The sequence below is a fragment of the Carettochelys insculpta genome, chromosome 6, assembly GCF_033958435.1.
Source record: "Carettochelys insculpta isolate YL-2023 chromosome 6, ASM3395843v1, whole genome shotgun sequence".
Taxonomy (NCBI): Eukaryota; Metazoa; Chordata; order Testudines; family Carettochelyidae; genus Carettochelys; species Carettochelys insculpta.
Window position 1 is genome coordinate 16,888,043 of NC_134142.1, and position 21,931 is coordinate 16,909,973.

The 21,931-nt window shown below is 45.0% G+C and overlaps 1 protein-coding gene across 1 annotated transcript; it reads left to right on the forward strand.

Annotated features, from left to right (window-relative positions):
• The first annotated feature begins 1,815 nt into the window (after positions 1 to 1,815).
• ZBTB1 (zinc finger and BTB domain containing 1) lies at positions 1,816 to 21,049 on the forward strand. Its single transcript, XM_074998687.1, has 2 exons — positions 1,816 to 2,236; positions 18,054 to 21,049. Exon 2 carries the CDS (start codon positions 18,074 to 18,076, stop codon positions 20,207 to 20,209), a length of 2,136 nt encoding a protein of 711 aa, XP_074854788.1. The 5' UTR covers positions 1,816 to 2,236; positions 18,054 to 18,073; the 3' UTR covers positions 20,210 to 21,049.
• The last annotated feature ends 882 nt before the right edge of the window (positions 21,050 to 21,931 follow it).

A 21,931-nucleotide genomic window follows, 5' to 3' on the forward strand; every position in this document is an offset into this window, starting at 1 on the left:
GAAATTATAAGGTGGGAAATTCAAAACCAAAGAAAGGAAATACTTTTTCACATAATGCTTAATTGAACAGCAGAACTCATTGCCAAAGGAAATCATTGAGGCCAAAAATTTCACTTGCAAAAAAAGGATTGGACATTTATGTGGATATCCAGAGTAGAAGGGATATAAAGCTTCCACTTTCAGGCCTTGAACCAACCTCCACCTATTAGAGATCAAGTTGTGACCTAGTGTAAGAGTAGGCCTGCAGTATCCAATACATTCACCACTCATCAAGTGGCAAACAGGACATCGTGGTGTTGTGAATGTACCTCTGGAGCCACATGTGGCTCTTGGAGCCTTTAAATGAGGCTCCTAGAGCCGTACGCAGGGAGTGCTGTCCCCTGCTTCATGCACACACCCCACTGGTTGGTGGGAGGAGCGTGTAGCAATCCCACTTGTGGTTTTGACCTCAGTTGTGTGTTTGGTTCTGGCCACGACAGCAGCTTTGGCTCCAGCAGTGGCCGCGACCCTGGTAGCAGCTCTGTTGAGTCATCAGCATTAAATTAGAAGAGGAGGGCTGGGGAGCCTGCCTGGTGGGGGAGGGGTGCATTTATACGTAGGTGACTGGGAGTGCCTGGCTCTGGGGAAGAGGGAGGGCATTTATTTGGAGAAGGGCAGCTGTACCCAATATGGAAGGATGACAGCCACAAGTGTGATCTTTGAGCTCCTGTTGGACACCGCTGAAGTAGGTTAACCCACATCTGCCTACTGGAGGGACCTTGTCCCCAGAAGTCACTAGCAGAGACAGCATAGCAAGATAGATGGATCACATGTCTATTCTAGCATGGCAAATCTCATATTACTACATGTAGGTCTTGGGACCTCAGTGGGTGGAGCTTTGGAGAGTAACCACTCCTCCTCAAAACTAAAAGGGGAAATGTACATCTACCAAACACAAGGAAATAGTACTGGATTCCAGTACAGGATTTAATTTCTAATTCTAGGGATGGGATGGTGTATGATAAGAACCATCGGCATGGGTGATAAAATGGGCCTGCCTCCTCCAGTGCAGGCAGCAAGGGGTAGGGTAGGAATGAGTTTCAAGTGCAAGAAGGGCAGGGAAAGGAAAAGAGGGGTGGTTGATGAGAGTCCAGAAGAAGGCAGGGTGGATTGGGCGAAATGAGACCCCCACCCCAGGGAGAATGAGCCTCCTATACAGGGGTTGTGGGAGGTCTCTTGAAAAGTCTCCAACAGAAGGAGACAGGCTGAATGGGAAAAAGAGGATGGTGAGACAGGAAGTGTCATCATCCAGCATGAGAGATTGTGAATTCTGGGAAAACAGCCTCTAGCACAGGAACATGGGATTTGTGTGGGCAGATCATCCAGTACAGGAGGGATGGGGTGAGATTTGGATGCACAGGTGAACATACAGCACAACAGGGTGGGGTGGGATTTTTTTGGGACGGCAGGAGGGAGCCTCCAGTGTTGTGGTAAACAGGGTGGAGATGGGAGGCAGCATCCAGAACAGACAGGATAGGGTGGGATTTAGGAGGGGTGTGGGGAGCTGACTGTCTCATGCAGGCAGGACAGGAAAGAGGCTGGAAGTGACTCTTCCCTGCAGGCAGGACAGGGGAAGGGGCGAGGAGGGTGACTCCCCCCACACAGGCAGGATGTTGGGGCCTAGAAGTGGGGGTGACTCCTATGGAGGCAGAAGAGTGGGGTCTGAGGGGCAGCTGGGGGATGACCTTCCCTTACAAGACAGGACATGCTCCCATGAAGGGGGGAGGGGATACTGGTTGAACCAGGTGGCTGGGAGCCTTTCGGCCAAATTGATCCTGCCTTGGGCAGGGGGTTGGACTGGATGGTTTCTCGAGGTCCCTTCCAGCCCTAGGATTCTATGACAGCCTAGGACGGAAGGGGCTAGGAATGTCCTTCCCGTGCGGGCAGGACAGGGCTGGGGGTGCCCCGCCCGTGCGGGCAGGGAGGGGGCGGCCTCTAGAAGCCTGGGACGCCCGCAGGAGCCGCCCGCCATGTACTGGCCGCGGCTGCAGCAGCAGCAGGGCCGGGACCGCTGGCCGCCGGGGGGAGGGGTCCGGCTCCGTGCGGTCGCGGAGGAGCAGAGCGGCGGCAGCAGCAGGCGCGGCGGGGCGGAAGTCCTTTGTTGCAGCAGCAGAGGGAGCAGCGTGGGGAGCTCCGACCTCCTCGGCCGCGCTCCGGCCCAGCGTGGCACCCCGGGACCTTGCTGGCCGCGCGGCGGGTGAGTGCGCGGCGGGCGGCCGGGCCGGGGGACGTGGCGGGAGCTGCCCCAGCCGGGGCGCGGCGCCACAGCACGCCCAGGGGAGGCTGCGTGGCGGCGGGGGCCACGCAGGGCCCAGGCTCGGCGGGCTAGGGCTGCGGCGGACGGACGGACGGACGGGCGGGGGCTGCGGCTGCGGCGAGCGCGCCGCGGCTGGCAGCAGCTCCTCCATCGGCGGGAGGTGGGAAGTGACGGGAGCGCGGGATGAGGCCGCCCCGGCCCGGCTGCGCCGTGGCACATGAGCAGGGTGGTCGGGGTCCTGCCCGCCCCCGCAGGCTGGGGGAAGGTGGGGCTAGCGCGGCCTGGGGCTTTGCAGCGCCCCCGCCAGCCACCCCGCCCGGCCGCCGGGAGCGCCATGTGGCCGGGAGTCCGCCCGCGCTTGGGAAGAAAATAAACGCAACAAGACGCCACACGCTGCAGATCCCCCGCTGCCTCCAGGCTTCGGCCGGGGCCGCCGGAAAACAGCGGGGCAGTAACATACCCTCACCGTTCCTGCTTCAAACCAGGGCCGCTGTGCTCCCATCCCTTTCCCGGGCCGCGTCTGGACGGGCGGGCCTGGCCCTCACGATTTTAAAGCCAGCCCTGCCACGCGGGGTCTTGCTATTTTCCTCGTGCTGTGAAAGAACTGACTCCCAAGGGCCAGCAGCAGCAGAGCCTGAGGCCGGGTCCTTTGCGGGTGTCTTGGTGTGCCTGGGCTGTCTGCTTGGATGGAGGTGAAAAATATGCTCTTGGCAGGTAGAGGTGACTTTTGCAGCTTCACTGTCCCTTGTCTGTTGAATAGTAACAGAGAGGAAGCCGTGCTAGTCTATACACTATCAAAACAAAAAGCAGTCAAGTAGCACTTTAAAGACTAGCAAAATAGTTTATTAGGTGAGCTTTCGGGTCTGTCCCACGAAAGCTCACCTAATAAACTATTTTGCTAGTCTTTAAAGTGCTACTTGACTGCTTTTTGTTTTGTCCCTTGTCTGTATCAGGGAGATAGCCGTGTTAGTCTGTATCTTCGAGAACAACAAGAAGTCCTGTGGCATCTTATAGACTAACATATTTTGGAGCATAAGCTTTCGTGGCCAAAGACCCGCTTTATCAGATGCATCAGATGTTCTTGTCTGCTGCTTTTGCTCTTGGTGATGGACTACCAATGAGCCCACAGTTCCATGGTGGTGGGAGTTACTGTTGCACCTGCAGCCTTCTCTAGAGAAATGGACAAATGCTGGTTGCCATAAAACCACACATCCAGAGAGGAACAGAACTCAGGAGGCATCAGCTGGATGATCCCTCCAGTTAAATGTTAGTTTTTTTCCCAAGTAAGTAGTTTTTTATAAAATGGAGTCAGTCCTTAAAGTCTTTTCAAGTTAGTGGCTGATGTCCTCATTAAGAGAGAAATCAGACGCTTTCCAATTCTGTTGGGGCACATGGGAATACAGTCTAGGACTGCAAAACAACAAGAGAGAGCTAATAAATTGACCCAGTGAAAGGTTCTGTGTTGTTTAAATTGAAGTTTTGAAGTATAGTGAACATTTTAAATTCGGTTACAAAGATCAACCCCGTCCTTCCCACCCTCCCCCTTCCCCCAGTCTTCACTGATGTATTAGGGGAATATGAAAGTTTAATACAAACATTATCACACTACTTAGGTAAAACCAAGCTAAAGTTTACAGTGCCACTTTACTGTGCTGTAACTTTCTGGCTTGGGTGTGCCACTCCCCTCATGGAGGTGGTTTATCAAGAGCTCCCTCCCAGCACTCCTGCCGCTCCTTAAAGCAGTGCTGGAGTTGTGTTTTAAAGTCTTCAGTGTAGACAAAGCCCAGGTGGAGCTGGGATCTAAAGAGAGTGCTCCACCCTGCCAGGCATAACCCTGTGGTTTGAGTCTCTGGACTAGAAGTATAGGAGATGACTTTGGGGGCAAGGGGAGAAGAGCGTGTCACTCAAAAGTAAGCCCTTCACTTGCTTGGGGAGGAAAATTTAAATCATGGGTGTCCAACGTTTTGGCTTGCCTGGGCTGCATTGAGTGAAGAGGAATTGTCTTGGGCCGCATATAAAATATATAATATAGTTAATGTATATAAGTCACATAATAATGTTAAAAGTTTACGATCTTGTGGGGCCGCATTATTAGCTGTCCAGGGCCGTGGGTTGGACACACCTGATTTAAATACTTTAAATGGAGCCTTTTCCTTTTCTTCCTGACAGAAGGGTAGTGACTGAAACTTGAGGAAATGCGGATGAAAGTGGTTTTAAAATGAAAATTTCACTGGAGTTCTCAGGTCTGTTAATAGTCACTAACTGATATGTATATGGACACCTATGTCTACTGACATGCAGGGGATGCTATTGAAAATCTGCAATTTTATCAAGAACATAAGTTCAGTTTACTACAGCATTTCCCTGTTGTCCTACAGTACTGCATGACTTGAATTGCAATAGTAATATCCAAAAGCACCTAATGTTTGCAACAGTGTTATGAGCCTTCAGGTATCTGTTACTTACATCAAACGTTCCTGTGGTTAAAGAATCTTATCCAGTATTCCCCATGGCAGGGCTTGAAATAGTCACACACAAATGGTGAGCAAGGGGACTTGAGCCATCACTCTCTAAGGAATCGGAATATAAGCTTTCCTTACAAAATAAAAAAAATTTAGCCCATACAGCTGTGAAGAGAACCTTCCTTCCAACTGTGAACTGGTGCAATCTCACCTTTCTGAGAGCTTCTCTACACTACTGCTTTTGTCAGTTTGATTTGTCACTCAGGAGTGTGAAAAAATCACCCACTGAGAGACACAAGCAGAAGCACCTGTATGGCCAGTGCTATATTGGCAGGAGAACTTCAGTTGCTGACATAGCTACCACCCCTTTTTGGAGATGCTTTTATGATGTCAATGGGCGAGCTCTCTCCCATAGCGGTAGGGTGACTACACGGCTAAGCAGCTGCATTGGTACAGCTGTGCTGCTTCAGGCTTGCTTCTGTAGACCTGGCTTGAGTCTGCTGACACAGCAACAGTGCTTTGACTGGTCCATGTTTTCCTAAGCACCAGCACAGTGAATTGGGAAGACAGGAGACTTTTTCTGCAGCTCATCAGAAACCTATAGGAAGCTGAGAAACAGGAAACAATCTTTGGCTTCACTTTGCTCCACTTTGGGAAAATCTGAGCACAGGAACACACTGGAACTATTTGTATGAATGAACCCCACAAGAGGCTCAGGGTGAGGTACAGATAGTGAGGACACATACGTCCATGTTGTGTAATAGCTAGAAAGCTTGAAGAAGGTAGACTATCAGGGACCCCTTTCCCTAATAACTGGAACATTGGAGTGGTATGGAATAGGGAAGCTCCTTTTCTGGTTTGGTAGCCCAAAGGCAAAAGATCCCAGATTTATCAGACTTTTTAGCTGTGTCTGCACAAGCCTTTTCTTCATAAAATTTTGCATTTTTGTTGTTTCTGGAACATCTCCAGTTGGCAGAGCTATGGTAGGCTTGTTAGTAATAGGCCAGTGCCTGGGGTTTTAATCACCATGTCATCTGACCTTGTTCAGAAATGGATCTAGGTGACACAGGCAAAATGCAAGTGGCTGCTAGTGGCTTGTCTATACTTGACCTCCCATTGCTGTTACCAACTGTGGGAGATTGTATGAAATGTTAAGCCTAGTGCAGACAAGGCCTTGATAGCAAGAAGTTAGTTTACACCTGAGAGTCTGTAGTTGACTTCCCTTCTAGTCAAGATAAAAATAACAATTTTCCAAAGCAGTGAAGTCTGATTTTCTGAAGGGCCTAGATCACCTATTTCACTGTTTTTATTAACTTTTTGTGTGTACAGAGTAGTTACATAGCTTCAGCTGTTTCTTTTGAAGTATGTTTTTAATTAGAATGGTTAAAAATAATTGTGTTGTATCAGAAACATAGAAATAATGTAGTTTAATGATTTTAATTGTATAGTAGTTAACAATTAGGATAATTCTTTGGGCTTAATCCTATAATAATTGAAAGGTAGCTGTGTCAGTCTGTATTCTAACAAAACAAAACAGCAGTCCCATAGCACTTTAATAAAATAATTTATTAGGTGATAAGCTATTGTGGGACAGACCCACTTCTTCATATCTGTAGTATTTCCTGTCCAGACTCAGTTATATAACACAGAGGTCCAAAAAAATTGCAATAAAAACTAACAAATCAAATACATGGAACTGAAGGAGGTGGGTGAACGGTGGGACATATTAAGTGTCTTGCTTGAGATAATTGCAAATGTCAAAGGAAGGGAGACAGTCCTTGTAATGTGTGAGATAATTGCCATCCTTGTTCATACCAAGTGTTCATGTGTCGAATTTGAATATGAACCCCAGTTCACAAATCTCCCTATGTAATCTGCTTTTAAAGTTTGTTTGTTGTGAGACGCGTATTCTCAGGTCTTTAACAGAATGGCCCACTCCACTGAAGTGTTCACACATTACAAGGACTGTCTGCCTTCCTTTGATGTCCGTAATAATCTTCAGCAAGACACTTAACATCCCCCACCCCTCACCCTCTTCCTTCAGTTCATGTCAGTTTTTATTGCAATTTTTTTTTTGGACCTCTGTGCTATATAACTGAGTCTGGACTGGAAATGCTGTAGATCTAAGGAAGTGGGTCTGTACCGCAACAGCTCATCATCATGTTTTGTTAGTCTTTAAAGTGCTACAAGACTACTGTTTTGTTCTGTAATAACTGGTGGCTTTGCCAGTAGAGCAGCAAAGGCAGTCCCCCAGAGGAAAAAGGAGACCATAAAATAACAGCATATAAGTGTCTTTATCCCAGTTCCACAAACACTTTAATGTATTTATCTAGCAGAAGAGCTGCTCTTCAAGATGAGGAAAGTGTTGAAGAAAGTGTTGCTTCAATGTGCAGTCAGCCTGTGGAATTGTTTCCTAGAGATTGTTGTGAAGGCTGAGTCTGTAACTAAGTTCCAAACAGAGCTAGATAAATTCATGGAGGATAGGGCCATCAGTGGCTGTTATCCGGGATGGGCAGGGATGGTATCTCTGGTCTCTGCCAGAAGCTGAGAATGGGTGATGGGCTGGATCACTTGATGATTACCTGCTCTGTTCATTACCTCTGCAGCACCTGGCATTGGCCACTGTCAGAAGATAAAATACTGGGGTAGATGGACCCTTGATCTGAGCCAGTATGGCCATTCTCATGAAAAGTAGATCCCCAGAACTAGGGTTGCCAGGTATCTGATTTTTATCAGAGTGCCCTGTTGAAAGGGACCCTGGTAGCTCTAGTCAGCACCTTTGACTGGGTCATTAAAAGTCTGGTCCGCAGCCCAGTGGAGCTGGGGCTGGTTCCGTGCCTGGCTCTGCACAGCTCCCACAAAGCAGCCAGCATATCATGGCAGCACCTATGTGCAGAGGCAGCCGGGGAAGCATGACATGTTGTCTCTGCCCCAAGCACTGGCTCTGCAGGTCCCACTGGCTGGGAACTGTGACCAGTGGGAGCTGCGGGACTGGTGCCTGCAGACAGGGCAGCTGCTTGGCTGTGCCTCTGCTGAGGAGCCAGAGTGAGGACATGCTGCTGCTTCTGGGAGCTGCCTGGAACCTGTACCCCTCACCTCCTCCTGTACTCCAACCTCTGCTCCAGACATGAGAGCCCTCTTGCACTCTGAACCTCTCAGACATGAGCCTCCTACACTCCAAGCCTCTTGTCCCCAGCTGGAGCCCTCTCTCCCTCCTGTCCCCCAAACCCTGCCCAAGCCTGGAACTCCCTCCTGCAGCCTTCACTCTGCACCCCCTTCTGCACTCTGGACCCATTGGCCTCAGGTGTGAGCTCCCTGCTGCACCCAGATTTCTCCCAGAGCCTGTACCCTGCACTCCCCATGCCCCAAAACTCTGCCCCAGCCTCAGATCCCCTCTGGTACCCAGACTCTCTCCTACTGCTCCTCCCAGATTTCCCAGCCCAGAGCCTCCCTCACCACAAATCCTTCATCCCTGGCCCCACCCTCAAGTCAGCCGGTAGATTTAGGATGAAATCTGGTCCACTTGAAGTCAGTGGACAAACCTAGTGACTTCACTCTTAATCTTTTGGCAGATGTTTCAAGTTGTGTTTGAGGACAGCAGTTCACAGGGAAATCTGAAAGTCCATTTTCAAAATGGTGTCCACAGCAGATCCTTCAGTGAGTGGGTAGGGATGGCTGTGAGTGAAGATGCCGTTTGAGGGCACAACAGCTGATAAATAACTTGCTTAGAGACCATTTTTCCCCCCTCAGGATGAATGTTTCCTTGCAATTGCTCATGTCCACTAATTTTTTTTCTCAGTTTTGTGTGAACATTCGCGTGCCTGGTAAAACCACATAGCATTAGCTATACTTGGTAATATATCCCATAACACACTTATTTAATCTAATGCAGATTTTAGCTACGTTATTTACATCAGACAGGATGTGCTGCAAGTGGATCCGTACAATTTAAGGCCAGAAGAAATAATTTGATCATTTAGTCTGTTTTTCTGCTTATCAGGGGCCATTACATTTTACCATTTACCCTTGAAGTAAGCCTAATAATTTGCATTTAACTAACACTTATCTTCCAGAAAGGCAGCTAGGCTTGATTGGAAGACATTAGGAAACGGAGAAATCACTGAAGTACTTTATTTGTACAAGCAGCTTGAGGTCATACATCAGGGTACTGGAAGAACACTGAATATAAAGGCTTGTTTAAAAATTACACTGTGCTAAATTTGGTGTCAGAGTGTGTTCCTGCCAGTTTGTTTTCCTTAATATACAAAAATCATAGTTGTTAATGCATTGCCTAATACAGACCATATTTGTGCAAGGATCGAGTAAATTGTGTCCATTAAGTAACAGGAACTAGGAATTTCCACAAAAATCCATTGTGGCTGAGAAGCCAGTTTACCACTGTGTCAGCACTCCATTATGCCTTTATTCTCTGTGGACCCGATCCAGAGCTTTTTGAAGTCAGTGGCAAGACTTCAGGCCTTTAGATCAAACCTTGTGTCTTTAACCATCTGTGCTTATATTGTGACTGTATAACATGCCTGTATCTTTGATGCTCTGAGCCATTAGAGTCTGAGCTATTGTTGAATACCAATTGCTGTTTCCCTTATCTGAGAAGAGGGATGCTTGTCATCAGAAGAGACCTTAATACTGATGTGAGAGACTAAAACTTTAAATGATTGGCAGTTTGGTGATTTTTAGACTCTCTTAGCTCTCACTGCATAGCAGTAGAAACCTATGATGATTTAAAGGCTGTTCATAGCTTATTTTCAATTAATTAGACGGTCTTGGTTCAACTCTTAATGAACTGGTGTCCACATCAGAAAAAACAACATTGTAACTCATACACCTCTTGGCATTCTGTGGGTGTCATTCACCATCTTCACCAGTAGTCCAAGTAATTTAATGTATATTGTATATCTATAGAGGAGGGATGTGTGATATTCATTTCTGTATCTAAACCTATGGTCAAGTAACAGAGCTGCAGTATGACCCTAGCTGCTTATCCGCTGTTGCAGAGTTGAAATATTGGCTACTTCACATATATTTTTCTATGATGTGGCCCCTCTGCAGCATACAAGGGGGTATGCTGACCACTTATTCAGCTCCTGTGGCTGCTAACCCACACATAGAAAGATTTCTCTAATGCACTGGCCTTCCACACCAAAGTGAATTTTACCTTCCAGGGGCACAGAGTCTAAAATATCCTCTGTAGAAGTTATTCCTGAGATCAGGGTTGAGGCGTGGTGGTGAAATTTGCATTGTCACAGCTCACAATACAGTAGTCCCTCAAGTTACATGAGGGTTGCATTCCCACATACCCTTGTGTAACTTGAATTTCGTGTAAGTCAGGGAGTAACTTTTTCCCCAGTGGAACGCATGTTCTGCAGCTGGGGAAGCAGCAGGAGCACCTGGAGCTCCTGTTGAAAGGTTAAGTCTTTAGTTGGTGTGGGACAGCTGGGGAGGGTTAAGCCTGGTGGTGGGTTAGGGCTGTGGGAGGGGGGCAGGGGACTTAAGCCTGGGGTGTGTTAGGGCTCCAGGATGGGTGTCGGGGTGGAGTTGAGCCAGAGCCACATGGTGGGGGGGTTGAGCCAGAGCCACGTGCGAGGGGGGTGAGTGGAGCTGTGTGCAGGTGGTGAGTCATGCCACGGGGGGTTTGGAAGATGGAGGTGTTGAACCAGGGACATGGACAGTGAGCTGGAGCCACACACAGCGGGGTTTGAACTGGGGCCAGGGGCGGTTGAACCTGGGCGGGGTTGTTGAGCCAGAGCTACGCAGCGCCGGGAGGATTGAGCCAGGGCCCAAAGGGAGCAGGATTTTGAGTTGCACTTACCTCGCGTTAATACAAGTTAAGCACAACTCAAAATCGTGCGTTTCGAGGGTTTACTGTATAGCGATGTGTGTTCTGGATACATAGGAAACTTCATTCTTCTCGGTTTTCAGTATATCACTTCTCAATGGTACTAAATTCAAAACTTCCATTTATTTCATTTTGCTCCATCTGATCTTGGCTTCCACAAAAAAGCAGCCAGCAGCTGAGTATGTGAGATTTCCATTTTTGCCTGCTCAGCAGTGAAAATGCTGGGTTCTGAAAACCACCTACTAATTTTAGGAGCATAAATGCTCCTAAATCCTAAAGTCTGGTATTTTCTTAATATAACACAAATTTCAACAGGAACTTTGCCAAGTTCTCTACATTTTAAATTTAAAAATGTATTAGGAATTTTTTAAGGGTTTAGTTGAAAAACTTTTTAAAAATATGTGCCATAGAAAGTGTGCAGTTACACTGGATTCTTACACTTTTTCAGTTAGAAGGCTTCTGACCAAAGCATGCAGATATTTGATATAGCTCCAAAGTATGTCTTGTTTTTATATATGCCACATTAGCAATGGATATGGACATAACATCATATCTGTAAATAGCAATTCAAAATAAAAGGGGCAATTCTAATGGGAGAAAAATGGGATTTGAATAGTGTGTGGCAGTGTTAAGTAAAAAGCAGAAAGATAAAATGAGAGTACTGTGAAATTAGCTGATTATAAACTACATGAGAAACGTCTTCAGATATTTCTGCTTTATTTTCAATTTGAAAATGCTATAGGAACTTGTGGAAGTGCTTTGTCCTCACATAGGCACAAGTTCAAAGAATAGTTTTTAATGTGTCTTTTTACCGATTATCAAATAGAAGATTATTTCTTACAGACAATGTGCCCAAAACTGCAAACAGATGGTGTTCGCTGTCCAAGTCGTTTTGTAAACAGCATTACTTCTGTGCATGTAACTATTACACACACAAAAATAAGCTAGAAGAACATTATTAAGGCACAAAGTCAAGCACTAAAAGGTTAAGAAATACCAGAATTAAGGTTGCCTGTGCAATCTCAATTCTTTCCTCTGGCTGCATGTGCGTTAAGATACAGACATAAATTATATGATCACATACAGTATTTTTCCCAGACCCCTGCCCCCATTCAATGCACAGGATGAACAGTGCTCACTTAATGAACATCTATTGTATAGTTTGGTTTTTCCTTGTTTTCAGGGAGTGGTGCTAACCTTATTTCTTGCACATGTTCAAATTCTGCACTGAAGCCCAAATTACGAATTTTCCTCATGTTTTTCTGTGGCATATATCACTGTAGTATCTGAATGCTTCATCAACATTAATTAATCTTCACAACACCTCAGTAAGGTGGCAGGGTGCTGAGGCACACCGAGATTGAGTTAAGAGTATTCACTGATTTTGGGGATTCAGTTTGTAATGACAAGGGCCCAATTTTTCAGAACAGTATACAGCACTTACGTGTGGAAAGGACATCTCCTACTGAGTCCATTGGCAGCTGTGGTAGTTCAGCATTTTTATGATGTTGGGCACCAGAAGAGGAGGAACACACAATTAGTGGTATGACTTGCTTAGTATCACATAGGAACTCTATGGCAGAGACAAGGCTAGGATTCAGTTTCCCCAGACAGCATTCAGCTGGGCTTTCCGAAGTGTGGAATGTTTGTCTGTATAACTTTAATGTTCTTTTAACCTAGGTGGTTTTTCCCCTCTTTTTCTTTTTTGGCATGTGTAATTTCATACATTTTTTTTTTAAATGCAAACTGAAAATAACCAATTCCGTCATGTGGCATCATTTTAACATCCAGATAGGTCATCAGCAGGGTTGGAACCTTTAGATCGCTGTGCAGGCCTCTGCTATTTGAACTGAGTTACTGATAGCAGTGGTAGGTAGTGACCCTGTTTGTGGATCAGCACTGCAGGGGGATGATGTGCACTTTGCTGTGGCTTTCAGATATCTGTTGACAACAGAAAACTTAGGCTTCACTTTAGGGTCTGGAGAAAAGTGAGCTGGTGGGCCAGACTCTTCTGCCCATTTTGCAAAGCTTGACACCCTCTCCCTTGTCCCCTCCAATCGGTCCCAAGCCTGTCTCTGCCACACCCCTTGCTAGTTCCCTGTTTGTTACTGCCTCAGTTCCTTGTCTCCAGTCTCCTTACCCAGCCAATCCTATTTCTCCCATCCTGGCATCCTGTCTGATCTATTTCTCCATCCAGCCCCTAAGTCTCCTCCTACTGCCGGTTCTTGAGCTCCTCAGGCTTAGTCTGCAGCCACACAGCATGAAAGCTTGCCCTAGTCTCTTCCCAGTCAGTCCCAGTTCACCCTCTGAACCTCAGCTCCTTGTCAAATACATCTATCCCTCCTGTAGTCCCAATCTCACTCTATCTCACAGTTTCCTGTCCAATCTAGGTGCCCCCACTGCCTGCCCAGCTGGTTTCCTGTTGTCTCTCCCTCCTCTTCATTTTCTTAATTGACTCTCCACCCCAGTCTTCCCTGCCCCTGGCTCCCAGTTTCTCCTCCCTCCCCCATAGCTTTCAGTTCCATCCTCCTTGCCCAGGCAGCGCCAGTCTCATCAACCTCCTTGTCCCAATCTCCTTTCCCTTGCCTGGTTCAGCTCTTGTCTCTCCTGCATTTGACTCACACAACTTCCCCTGCCAGGCTGCATGGGGCACCAGCAAGGAGGTCATTGAGGGCACTGCAGAGGCACCCTGGCCTGGTGTAGCCACTACAGGAAGAGTCTTAAGATGTGTCTACTCTGCAGTTTAAAGATCCATGGCTGACCTATGCCAGCTGACTCGGGCTGCCAGGACTCAGCTGTGGGGCTTGGTAACTATGATTTAACTATTTGAAGCCCAAGCTCTGGGATCCTCTCACTTCTCAGGGTTCTAGAGCCTGAGCTGGAATGTCTGCACTGCAGTTAAACAGTCTCTCAGCCTGATCCCCACGAGCTCGAGTTACGTGGCACAGGCCAGCTGCAGGTTTTTAAGTGCCCTACAGACATAAGGGTAGCAAACCCTTGGCAGGAGCCCTGAGCCCTGTGCTAGAGCATGCTTATTTGCTGTGTGAGGCTAGCATGTGTGGTTCGTGAGCTGGGGGAGTCTCGAGCGTGCTCAGTAAGGACAGAATCTGGAGATTTTAGCTGCAAAAATCCTCAATTGAGTTTGTGGGACCTATGATTTTTTCCCCAGGCTTATAGTTTGATCACATTTGCACATGCTGTATCCCTGTCCAAATTTAAAGTCTCAGCTCCAAAGAAAGTATCTGGAATTTTTCAAACAGAAGGTCAGCAAAATTTTTTATCGTGGGTAAAATGGTGTATTTTCCCCTAGCCTCATTGTCGGAAATGAAGGAACCATTTTGGCAGGTCTTCCCCACATTCCTCCCCCCAAAAATCAGCATGAGACAGACCCCCGACATGGAAAATTTCAACCCAAAGAGTTTGGCCAAATTTATAAGCAACAGAAAACAAGATCTTATAATGAAACTGCCACACAATTTTAAAATAGGAGGTGCCAGCTCTGCCTATAATAATTTCTCAAATTGATGGTCCAATATTCAGGCAATGATGTTTTTAAATACACAGATACATAAAATACTTAGAACAGGTTAATGTGGAGCTTGAAAGAAAAAGAGTGCTTTAAAAATGGATTTGAATTAGTAAGGTGCTGTTAGTAACACTAAAATGTGAATGTAAGTGGTCCCTGAGTACTTGTATTGCTATCGTATGTGAGCATTTTACCAGTTACTAGCATCAGGCAAAACCACTGTCAGGCTAGATCCTTTAGAGCAGCAGTTCTCAGGTGGGGTTGGGACTCTAAAGTGGGTCACAACCCTGTTTGAATGAAGTTGCCAGGGCAGGCGTTAGACTTGTTGGGGTTGAGACCAGAGCCCAAGCCAATCACTTGGGATCAAAGCCTGAGCGGTTCAGCCCTGCTGGTTGGGCTCAAATTACAGTTCCCTGCCTGTGAGGGCCTGAACCATAGGGCTTGGGTTTTGGGCCGCTCAACCAGGCCAGTGAGATGCAGGCAAGTTTAGGCTTCATTTCCGCCTCCTGGGATCATTGCAGTAATTTTAGTTGTCAGAAGGGGGTTGTTGTGTAATGAAGTTTGAGAGCCCCTGCTTTAGGGGCTCCAGGAGAGATGACTTACCATTCTGTCCTCTTCTACGTAGACTGAAGGATGCCTACTGTACTCTACTGTACTGTACTGTACATTCAGGCTGCTGCTACACTACCACTCTCCTGTCGGAGGTGCCATGGTAATGAGGCAATTTGAAGCAGGCTAATGAGGCGCTAGCATGCATATTCAGTGCCTCATTAGCATAATGGCAACTGCACAAACAGACTTGGAATTGCAGGGTGACAGTGAAGATGGGGGCAGCTTTGAAATAAGCGCCCCACTTTGACATTTGTTACTTCCAGATCGGAGTCAATCTTTGCTGTCAATCTGCAATCCGAAGTCTGTCCGCACTGCTGTCATTATTCTAATGAGGTGCTGAATATGCATGTTGGCACCTCATTAGCCTGCTTTGAATTACCTCATTACCATGGCACCTCCGATGGGAGAATGGTAGTGTAGCAGCAGCCTTAGTGTCAAGCGTTGAAGAATTATAGATTTATATTATAGATTGTAGATCTCTCAGAGTTCTCTTTCAAAACAGGCAATAACCTTTGTTCCTACTGCTTCAAAGAAAAGAGAAGTGTGAAGGAATATATATTACCATAGTTCCACCTCACTCCAGTGCCCATTGAAGTCAACTGGAATATTGTCACTGATTTCACTGGGCATGCATCAGACTCCACATACTGCATAACTTATTTTTTTGCTGTAGGGTCACCCTGTTATAGAATATTTTCACCTAGCAAACTACAGGCTGAGCCTCTCTAGTCTGACACCCTTGGGACCTGACTGGTGCCAAATGAGAGAATTTGCTGAACCACAGGAGGTCAGTATTGTCTAGCAGCATTACCAACACTTCCACTGCTTACTGGGCTCTTAGAAGACATTCAGGGGTAAATTAGAGCTAAATAACAGCACAGAATGCTGAGAGCCAGGACAGGTGGGTGTAAACATACTTTATGTGACCATGGGAAACTTGGCCACTCCCATGATAAGTGATCATCCGACTAACCAAAATCTTGCGGGATTACCGGACTATGGATGTTGCCAGATGAGAGTGTGCCAGACTAGAGAGGTTCATCCTGTACAAAATACTTCTTTAAAATGGAAGAATTAGTGGGATTTTTTAACTAGAATTTTGAATTTTCTCCTTTGCAAGTTGTAATAAGGCCTGCTGATAATGTCTGTGTTCTGAACAGACTTCTCTGCTACAGTTGTCCTTTTCATAGTTGTCCTCAGGTCTTGAGATGTCAGTATCAATTTTATGACATCTTTGTAAAAGTTATAGTTTAAACACATGCTATGTTGTTTGAACCAAAATTATTAGTACCCTTTCAGTTCCTGTCCTGTTTCTGGAGGAATTCTGTACCACTGCGCAATGCAGAATGCTGCAGAAATTAATGTTGAGCATGCATCATTTCCATGAGCTGACATGCTGCTGGCTGTCACTAGAGGCCACTGGGTTTGACAGAGCCCAGTTCACACATAGAAGACACTGCTGGGGGAAGCAGGAGGAAGCTAAAAGGGTTCCTGCAGCTGTAGTTCCTGGCATGCCCTAAGGGAAGTAGAGGGCTGTGTGTAGGAAACTTCATGCAAGCTGGGGCCATGTATCAGCATCCCTCTGGATCCCTGGACTCTGGGAGTGCAGGGCAACTTGTGAGCATCTGGGCTGACATGGGGGGCCATGCCTTGACTCTGGGGAGAAGGGGTTTCAGGTGTATTGGCTGGGCAAATGGATTGTGGGTGTCTGGCCCCCTGGCTGAACTTGAGCTGTGGAAGGGGCAGAGAAACAGTAACTGGGATGCCATAGGGGTTTCTTAAGCTCTCTACTCCCTGTGGAAATGTTGTACATGCCTGTATTGTTAGCTGTACTTGCTGACAGGTATTTTGAAATAAATTACCAAAATAATTGAAACTGGTGTGATTATGTAGCGTTGTTTTGACATATAAAATTTGCAGAATTTTAAAATACCATGCACCAGATTTTTAATTTTTCAATGCAGAATGCTTCCAGGAGTGTTGTTCTGAGCATTTAAATGGCAGTTCAACACATTATCACATGAGACTGAACATTCAGTGACCTCATGTCAAATGCACCTTATTTAGAGGCATAGGTGCTAGAAGTAGGAGTGTTACCACACCATCTGGCTTGAAGTAGCAGGAATAACCCAGATACATGTTTTTTGCCTTTAGCTCCCCCACTGTAATAACTGTTCCAGCACCACTGGGCATATGAAATGTACTTTGGAAAATTCAAGATCTTTGGGAATGTTTGCTTTTGTTCACAAAAACACCCAAAGTTATCTAAATGCGTCTCTGTGTTGCTTAGAATGGACGTCTTCTTTCCAATGAAGTAAAGGATTCTGTTTGGGATGTAAAATAATGGATACTGTTACCACCAAAGTGTCACACCGTATTAACAAGTGCAGAATAGCTTCTTTACTTTCCAGTGTATGTAAAAACAAACCAAAAACACTGCTACAGCTCAGGTCACTTTGCTCAGTCAGATCAGAGTAGCAGGTCAGGGTATTCCCTTCCTGCTCAGCTTTCAGTTTAGAGGGCAAAATCTTCCTTCTCTCTAATACATTCAGACGGTGTCTCTCTGTGTTCTCACAGGTGTGTATATATTTGTTCTGTATTTGTGCAGCATTTAGGATAAGGGAGCATGGGTGACATTAGTAATCCATAAATGTTGCTTTTTACATGGTCATTGTGGATGTTTTGGGGCAGTGTGAAATATGTCCTCCTCTTGAAGGATAGTATAGTATTTTTTCCACCGCCTGATGGTCTACTAAGGAAAGAATAGAAATTAAACCTGTGTTTTTTCCATGCCCATGCAAGGTCATCACCAAGCCTGCCTTATGTCACAGTTGTCCAATCTGAGGCATATTAAATGGTGTTGATTTTCAGAGGATCTATGCGCTTTCTGAAAATCAGGCCCCTTTAAAGTGCCTCAAGTTGGGCTCCCAAAAGCTCAGTCACAGTTGAAATTCTTGGCTATGTTTCTTTGTAGTTTACTTCCTGATTTGTGTACTAGCAGCAGCAGTATTCTTGAGATCAGTACAGGTGTGGCAGTAAAATTTATTAGTTAACTGGTACTGCAAATCCATCACATGGAGAATGGATTATTGGATATTTTAACTTCTTGGCACCATCTTACTGGATTTTCTTTAGTTGGTATTTTTCCCAGGAAGACCCTTCCAAACAGATTATAAAAACAGTAAGAATATAAAAAAAATTAGATCCACATTGCAGTTCTTAACAATGGTCCTCTGAATTAAAATGAGCTAGTGCTTACTTTCTGTGCTTATAACTAAATATTTATTTTTTTCCCCACAGGATTGTAATCAAAATACAAGATGGCAAGAACCAGCCATAGCACCTATGTCCTTCAGCAGCTGAACAACCAAAGAGAGTGGGGTTTTCTCTGTGACTGCTGCATTGCTATTGATGATATTTATTTTCAAGCTCACAAAGCGGTCCTGGCTGCCTGCAGCTCTTATTTTAGGATGTTTTTTATGAACCACCAACACACCACCGCCCAGTTGAATCTCAGCAACATGAAGATTAGTGCTGAATGCTTTGATCTCATATTACAATTTATGTATTTAGGTAAAATTATGACTGCCCCTAGCAACTTTGAGCAATTTAAAGTGGCAATGAACTATCTACAGTTATACGATGTGCCTGAATGTTTAGAAGATATACAAGATACAGACTCCTCTAATGTAAAGTGTTCATCTTCTGCTTCTAGTACGCAGAATAGTAAAATGATATTTGGTGTGAGAATGTATGAAGACACACTTGCTAGAAATGGCAGTGAAATAAACAGGTGGTGTATGGAGCCAACAAGTTCAACTGTAAACACATCCCATAACAAAGAGCCTGATGAAGAAGCTTTGCAGCTAGGAGGCTTCCCTGAACAACTACTTGATGTTTGCAAAAAAAGCACCATGTCCAAATTCTCTAACACAAAAGATCGTGTGTCACATTCACGCCGCTTTGGGAGAAGCTTTACCTGTGACAGCTGTGGGTTTAGTTTTAGCTGTGAAAAGTTACTGGATGAGCATGTGTTAACATGTACTAATAGGCATTCATACCAAAATACCAGGTTTTATGGTATTGAAAAAATGGACTTTAGTGAAAAAGACTCTACTTCTAAAATACCGTCTGCACAAACAGAGAACTATAAAGGGGATACCAGTCAAACAGCTGATGAGTCTTCATCTCCAATGTCAAACATAACGAGCAGAAAAAGTAGTATAGTTGCATCTGAGACATCAGGTGAAGAAGGAACTAGAGCTACTGAAAGGAAAAGGCTTATCATCAAGATGGAACCAGAAGACAACCCAGAAGATGAACTGAAAGATTTTAACATTATTAAAGTGACCGATAAAGACTGTAATGAGTCTACTGACAATGATGAATTAGATGATGACCAGGAGGAGCCACTGTACAGATACTACGTTGCAGAAGAAGTCAGTGAAAAGAGACATTCTCGAAAAACTCTAAAACCCCGGTTATCTATTGAGGAGAATGCAAGAAAGTGTTTAAAAAACACAAGGCCTCTTAACAGGAAAGTTCCTCCCGTGCAGGAAGATGTGGAGAATGCTCCCTGTGAACTGTGTGGGCAAAGAATTACAGAGGAAGATCTATCCTCGCATTATTTATCTAAACACATAGAAAATATATGTGCCTGTGGCAAATGTGGCCAAATATTGGTCAAAGGTAGACAGTTACAGGATCACGCACAGACCTGTGGAGAACCCCAGGATCTGACAATGAATGGAATAAGAAATGCTGAGGAAAAAATGGACTCAGAAGAGAATCCTGAGGAACAGTCTGAAATAAGGGATATGATGTTTGTAGAGATGTTGGAGGATTTCAGGGACAGTCACTTCCAAATGAACAGTCTTCCAAACAAACAGTTATATAAGCATTCTGCCTGTCCTTTCCGATGTCCTAATTGTGGTCAGCGTTTTGAAACTGAAACTTTGGTGGTAGAACATATGTCAAATTGCCTAGAGCAAGATCTGTTTAAGAATGCTATCATGGAAGAGACTGAGAGAGATCACAGGCGCAAGCATTTCTGCAGTCTTTGTGGGAAAGGATTTTATCAGCGTTGTCACTTACGGGAACATTACACTGTTCATACCAAGGAAAAACAATTTGTTTGTCAGACATGTGGGAAGCAGTTTTTAAGAGAACGCCAGCTGCGGCTCCACAATGATATGCACAAAGGCATGGCCAGGTATGTCTGTTCCATTTGTGATCAAGGAAACTTCAGAAAACATGACCATGTACGGCATATGATATCTCATTTATCAGCTGGAGAAACGATATGTCAGGTCTGCTTTCAGATATTCCCAAATAACGAACAGCTGGAGCAGCACATGGATGTTCATCTGTATACATGTGGAGTATGTGGAGCAAAATTTAATTTGAGAAAAGATATGCGATCTCACTATAATGCCAAGCATTTGAAAAGAACATAAGCATAAATATACTGTAAAACAAGCATTAAATTGACAGCAGAGGGAACACCAAAGCAAGGCATACTATATAGCATACAAAAGTTGAATGAATTGTTGAAACAAGTCTTTTGTTTAAAGACCCTTTTAATCATAGGTGTCTTTGTTTTAGGGTCATTAAGTATATATCTTTTAAAAAGCATCAAGTGTTTAATTATTACATTTTCACTGTTGCCTACTAGCAATTTCTGTTTTTAATTTTATTGTTTTACTAAGTAAATACGATACAAGTCATTATTTTTAAACTGTAGATTAAAAGCACAAATGTTACCCCTTCACTAACTTCTATTAAACAGTTTTTAGTTCCATGTCCATCAGATGAGTGCTTCAGTATTTGCAAGTGTTATTTCTTCATGTGACATTTTACATCATATAGCAGTTAATGTGCAGGACCATAATCATTCCAAATATCAAAATCAATTTCAAAAAATGAAAACCGATGCCAAGAGTTAATTCTTTGCTTTGTGTGTCTACAATAAGCACATCACTACCTGCCTTAGAGTTTAGATTCCCAGCATCTTTATTGAGATTCACATCCCTAGGAATGCTGGTTAGGTTGGGTGGGCTAAGTAAAACCTTACTGCAGTGATATGAACAAAGGAAGATACAGAGAATTAAGACTATATAGGGGAATTCCCATCTGAACAGTCATTTTCCGTGCTTGGTATTCTAGCAGAATTGTAATGGGCACTTTCAATGCTGTAGTGCTTCCCTTCAGTTCCCTGCCAGTGTATGCCTGAAGTATTTCTAATCTACTTATCAGAAAGGTACCTGAGGGTTGAGTATTGAAGGGACTGCTGAGCTTTCTTAATAAATGAAGGAAAGATGTTGTCTGCTCTTTCCAAATCTCTCACATACGGACCTCTTTGAATCTAGTGAAACCCTATTTTAATGCAGTAATAAACCAATGCTTGTCAGCTAAGGCAACTTAGTCTTTCCAACTACAATGATAGGTCGTGGCTGGAATCTTAGGTTATGTGTATGCTAGAGGAATTTGTCAGCAAAAGATTTTGTCGGAAGATACCTTGCGACAAAACATCTGGGGACTGATCATGTCCAGGACACAGAGCAAATCAAAAGAGCGATCCTCTCTATTGACAGAGAGTGGCCGGACTGCCCAGCCACTCTACTGGCAAAATGGCCATCTGGAAACACAGCAGACAGGGTTGTGCAGTGTCTGGAAGTCTTTTCTGTAGACAGAAGGCCCCCCGGAACATCCAGGCTGGCATTTTCTTGACAGATCTCTGTTGATAGTGGCATTCTTCCTCATGCCGAGTGGGGTATGGCTGTTGACAGAAGAACTGCGTTCTGTCAACTTACTGTTGACAGAATGCCCCTGGGAATCTGGACGCTCTGCGGGTTTTGTCGACAAAATGGCTGTCTAGACATAGCCTTAGAGCCCAGTTGTATAAACAAATACTTATGTCATGGTTGTTAATGATGAAATCTATGATAAGTAGTGATGAACAAAGAGCATTTTAAAAAAAATCTACTTTTTATGTAGCGCTTTTCACAAGCAAATTTCAAAGTTCTTCACAAAGTAAGTCAATACCATTTCACCATTTTACAGATGGGGAAACTGAGGCACTGTGTTGGGGGGGCGTGACTTGCCAAAGGTCGCCTCGTAAGCCAGTGGCAGAGCTGGGATTGGAATCTAGGTCTCCTGAGTCCCAGTGCAGTGCTCTT

What these genes read in the sequence shown, in the direction of transcription:
- ZBTB1 (XM_074998687.1), top strand. Translation starts at nt 18,074, where the DNA reads ATGGCAAGAACCAGCCATAGCACCTATGTCCTTCAGCAGCTGAACAAC.